Source organism: Taudactylus pleione, unplaced genomic scaffold (genome assembly GCF_031769625.1).
Source record: "Taudactylus pleione unplaced genomic scaffold, aTauple2 ptg003137l, whole genome shotgun sequence".
In the NCBI taxonomy this organism is placed as follows: domain Eukaryota; kingdom Metazoa; phylum Chordata; class Amphibia; order Anura; family Myobatrachidae; genus Taudactylus; species Taudactylus pleione.
Window position 1 is genome coordinate 448,843 of NW_028287496.1, and position 4,731 is coordinate 453,573.

The 4,731-nt window shown below is 50.0% G+C and overlaps 1 protein-coding gene and 1 pseudogene across 1 annotated transcript; both read right to left on the minus strand.

Annotated features, from left to right (window-relative positions):
* Positions 1 to 963: 963 nt before the first annotated feature.
* On the minus strand, positions 964 to 1,882 carry LOC148430817 (uncharacterized; annotated as a pseudogene).
* Positions 1,883 to 3,432: 1,550 nt separating this feature from the next.
* On the minus strand, positions 3,433 to 4,416 carry LOC148430818 (uncharacterized). The gene has a single exon (XM_088466427.1). It carries the CDS (start codon positions 4,414 to 4,416, stop codon positions 3,433 to 3,435), a length of 984 nt encoding a protein of 327 aa, XP_088322553.1.
* Between the last annotated feature and the right edge of the window lie 315 nt (positions 4,417 to 4,731).

The following is a 4,731-nucleotide window of genomic DNA, read 5'->3' on the forward strand; positions in this document are numbered from 1 at the left end:
GAAATTGAATGCCCTTATGGTAAATGACACGGCCATCATTGGCCATCACAAATTTGGCTACTGCAAAGTTAAGCTTCTTCCTAGCCTCATCTATAGCGGGAAAACTCCTAACCCCACGCCAGACCTGTCGAGGCACAATGCAAGACCAAAGTAATGTACACGAGGGCCAGGCCGATAGCACCCTTGCCAAATCGTTAATTATATATCAAGTCGCAATGCTAAAGAGGACCTCTGTCCTAAGTCATTGCCTCCTAAATGGGTCACCAAAATACGTGGCCTGCCAAAATGTTTTGCGTACTCTAACAGTCTAGGACAAAAGGAATGCCATCTCATACCCCTGAAACCTATCCAACGGATCCTAGCAGAATGTTCACAAAGTGGAGCATGATCTGAACTCATAAAGCTAGCGGCCCAGAAAATATAAGAATGGCCTATAACCCAAATGTCCTGCGTGTCAAAGAGCAAACCTAAAAATGGAGAAAAGCAGTAAATACCAAATTAGTAGTTGTAATAAAACAATACAATTTTATGGTGTATTAGTGGGATCTGATAGAACATAAGTGAGTATCTGCCAAAAGAAAAAGTTTCTATTGGTTGCCAGCTTTACTATTTAAAGTGGCTAGGACAAACAAAAAGACACAAAGGGGAAGAATGGGTGGGGGGAAATTGGGAAAAAACATGTGAACTCGGCAAGAGGTAAAATAAAAACCTGCTGAGGGATGGACTATGGCCTAATTAAATGTTTTGAAATTAGCCGAATTGAATCCGTCAGATAAGGCAAAAATTGTAAAATCCCTCAAGACTCCCATTGCCAGCAATGGCGAGTAGCTAATCCCGAGTAGGGTAGACAGGGGTAACAGACGAGACAAGACGAGACGGAACTTGAGACAAAAACAAGAAAACCAGGCAAGCAATAAAACATAACATTGAAAATATTACATTGCCCTATGGTTCCAAACAATCTTAATGAGGAGGTCGGATGTAACTTTTATAACTATCCGATTTCCAACGTCCCAGTGACTTAATTTCCGACGGTGAGAAACCCGCAGCAGCTGCCGAAGTTGCGGCGCCGATCCTAAATGAGTGCGTACCAAAATCCTGAGGTGAGAGGCCTAAACCCGATACACACCGCTTCAGAAACCAACCAAACTGGTATTTGGTAAGCGGAGTCCTGTTCAAGTGCATAAGCCATGAACCAGGTACATCCGGGCGTAACAATGCGTAACGCATCGCTAACGCCACAGGGCAGATCCGTTCGTCCTTAGACGGACTCAACGAGAACCACCTACCCCTACCAGTCTGGTCGGTCTTTGACTGCCGTATCCTACAAAGCAAAGCTCGATGAGTGACCGAGATATCCGAGCAGAGCATGGTGGCATCAACCCGTTTGGAAGATGCCACCAACTCCGATACGCGCAATGCGCCGTGAAAAGCCACCGAAAATGCCAGTTGGATCAGGATCGCCTCATACTCGGTAAACGCCACTTCGAGGGACTGCCCCCAGCACTGCCGGAAGCAAATGGGCATCCACAGGTTTCCTACGGTCAGCAACTGGCCGAGAGACCCGCGCCCAACCCTTTAAAGCCTTCGCAATCAGAAAGCTTTTAGTAAAGTCAGGTTGTCCCTTTAATTTAACATAAAATGCAATGCCTGCCAAGGAGCGCGCCACAGAAGCCCTGGATCTACCCCCCAAACGGAGACTCCAAATAAAAGAAAGCATCGCACGATGCTGACCCTTACCTGCCTGCCTGCTGCTACGGGAATAGTCTTCCCATTCATGCCAAGCCTGACGATAAGCTCGCAAAGTGGAGGGGGCTAGAGACTGCTCTGCTAAGCCCTCCATGCCGGCTCGATCACCTGCCAAACATAAGAGGGGCAAAGCACAGCATCAACGTCAGCACCAGGGGCCAAAGATCGGATTCTAGCCCACTGAAAACGTGATAACGCATCAGCTATCCCATTCTCTACCCCCGGCACGTGTCTTGCTTTAAACATGATGTTAAAACGCAAACATGTCAGCACCAGCTGCGCAAGCAAACGCAAAACCAGCAGGGAAGACGCGCGTTGACGATTAATCGCGTGCACCACGCCCAGGTTGTCACACCTGATCACGATGCTGCGATTGCGCAAGCGTTCACTCCAGATTTCTAAGGAAACCATTATGGGAAAGAGTTCGAGAAGGAGCAAGTCCCTGGTCAAACCCCTTCCTTCCCATTCCTCTGGCCAATGACTAACGCACCAGGAACCATCAAGGTAGCAACCGAATCCCGTGGCGCCTGCCGCATCGGTGAACAGCTGCAGCTGCAAATTGTCCGCGGGTGGAGGCAACCACACCGGACACCATTAAAATCCTGCAGAAACGAGACCCAGACAGAGAGGTCCCGCTTAATCTCTGAGGACAAACGGAGTAAATGTCTCGGCTTAGCGACTCCAGCCGTGGCCCGTTCTAGCTTGCGCGAAAAAACTCTGCCCATAGGAATGACCCTACAGGCAAAGTTCAACAGGCCCAGGAGAGATTGCGCATGCCGCAGGGTAATTTTATTGGAAGCCGTGCACTCCTCTATGGCATTACGCAATTTGTGAACCTTATCGAGGGGAAGGCGACAGGCGCCCGCCGAGGTATCGATCTCGATACCCAGGAATGACAAGCAAGAGGCAGGGCCCTCAGTTTTGTCCGCAGCAACTGGGACTCCAAAATGAAAAAACAGCGCTTGCAAAGAAAACAACAAATAACTACATCTATCTGAACCAGAAGGGCCGACACACAAGAAGTCATCGAGATAGTGGGCTATCCCATGACCTCCGCAAGAAAATTCCACGCACCAGTGCAAGAAGGTGCTAAATCGCTCAAAATATGCGCATGACACCGAACATCCCATAGGCAAGCACTTGTCTATGTAATATTCGCCGTCCAAGTGAAAGCCCATAAACCGGAATGACTCTGGGTGTAAGGGAAGCAGACGAAAAGCTGATTCAACATCTATCTTAGCCATCAGCGCGCCTGGACCATAAAACCTAACTACGTTCAAAGCATCGTCAAACGACTGGTACACCACCGAGGAAACCTCAACTGGTATGGCATCATTTACTGATGAGCCTGGCGGATAAGACAGATGTTGAATAAACCTGTACTTTCCTGGAATCTTCTTGGGGACCACTCCCACCAGGGAAATCACAAGATCCCTTATGGGAGGTTCTGCAAAAGGCCCTGCCATGCGTCCTAAGGTAACCTCGCTAGCCACTTTCTCCCTAAGAATGTGAGGCAACTCGAACGCAGATTTCAAATTCCTAGGCGAACCTGTGTCAACCTCTCTGCAAATAGGTAACTGGAAACCAAAGCTGAAACCTTTTAACAAAAATTCCGCGTCCCGGAGAACAGGGTACCAACGCAACCATTTTGGCATTGCGGCGAAGCAGACGGGGGATGAAGCTTTACTTAGAACCAGCGCCTTTTGGCGGCTGAGCAGGCTGTTGCTGAGCACCCCCCTTGAAGCACTTGGCAACTGGGTGGCTGCCACTACATCGCAAGCAGAGGTGACGAAAACGACATTTTCGACCCTGCGTACAAGTGGAATTATTAAAAGCGAAACATTTTCCACCGGTCGCCTGCTGCTGGCCCTGACGACCTGAACTAGCTGATTTATTCACGTTGTACGCTTCAAATGCAGGACGCAAAGGCTGCGTGACCTCGAGCCAAACCTCTACATCCTTCCAGCCTAGATCCATCACCCGTCTGCCGTCCTGCTTGCGACGGAATTCTTCGTCGTACGCTCGCCAAGGCATGCCCCTGGAGGACAACTGCATGCTATGAACTAAATGGAGGTACCTAATGACGTTCAGGTGCTCCTCTGGGCGCGTCTCCAAATAACAAGCCGAAAAAATGCAAAAACCGGCCAACCAATTATTGTAAGATTTGAAAGCTTCCAAACCTATACCACCCTTTGCCCTAGCCGCCTTAAACGCCTTCTTAGCTTTTTCCGTAAGTGCAAAAATATCCACATAGTCACCTTTGCGGATCTTACTGCGGCAAGTCGCTCTTAAACCTCGCAATACAGCGGTGTTGTCACAATGTACCCCTGCAGAACCTTCTAAACCCTTCTCTATTGGCTTGCGCTTATGGGTGCTATGCTTACGCCTTGAGCGACGCTTTGCCTCCAATTTTGCATATTTAGCTGCTCTCTTGCGCGCTCTGCCCGCGCTGTCCGCGTTAGATATAGAGGAAGCAAAAGAAGACGTCAAGGAACTAGAGTCTGAGAAAGACCCACCTGAACACTCCGATGTCATGGTATCAGAGGAAAATCCAGACGGCCCCTCCCCGACATCCTCGTCAACCAGCTCTCCTTCTTCGACCACGTCATCTGAAAAAGAAGGAAAAACACCGGCCGCCACCTCTGTGGCAGGCAACCTAGCATCCATATTGCCACGCCTCGAGTCTTGAGTGAACGGAACTGAGGGCGCACTAGTGCCCACGCTATGCTGGGCCAAGCTAGGGGCAATGGCTCTCAATGCTTGCGCCAGCTGCTCTACCTCTGACCCCCCCTGCGCCCCTACAGGATTGACGTTAGCAGGCGCGACGGTTTGAGTAGGCAACGAGCCTGCCGGCGGAGCTGCCAAAAATGGGGCAAGCACAGCCGCCAGGGTTGACAAAGCAGATGCGATGGCTGAGGGATCTGGCTGCGCAGCAAAAGGGGGAGGGGTGGCAACACTCACAGATGCAGGGGATTGCACCCT

Excerpts from the sequence above, each read along its gene's own strand:
- LOC148430818 (XM_088466427.1), bottom strand. The coding sequence starts at position 4,416 with ATGGATGCTAGGTTGCCTGCCACAGAGGTGGCGGCCGGTGTTTTTCCT.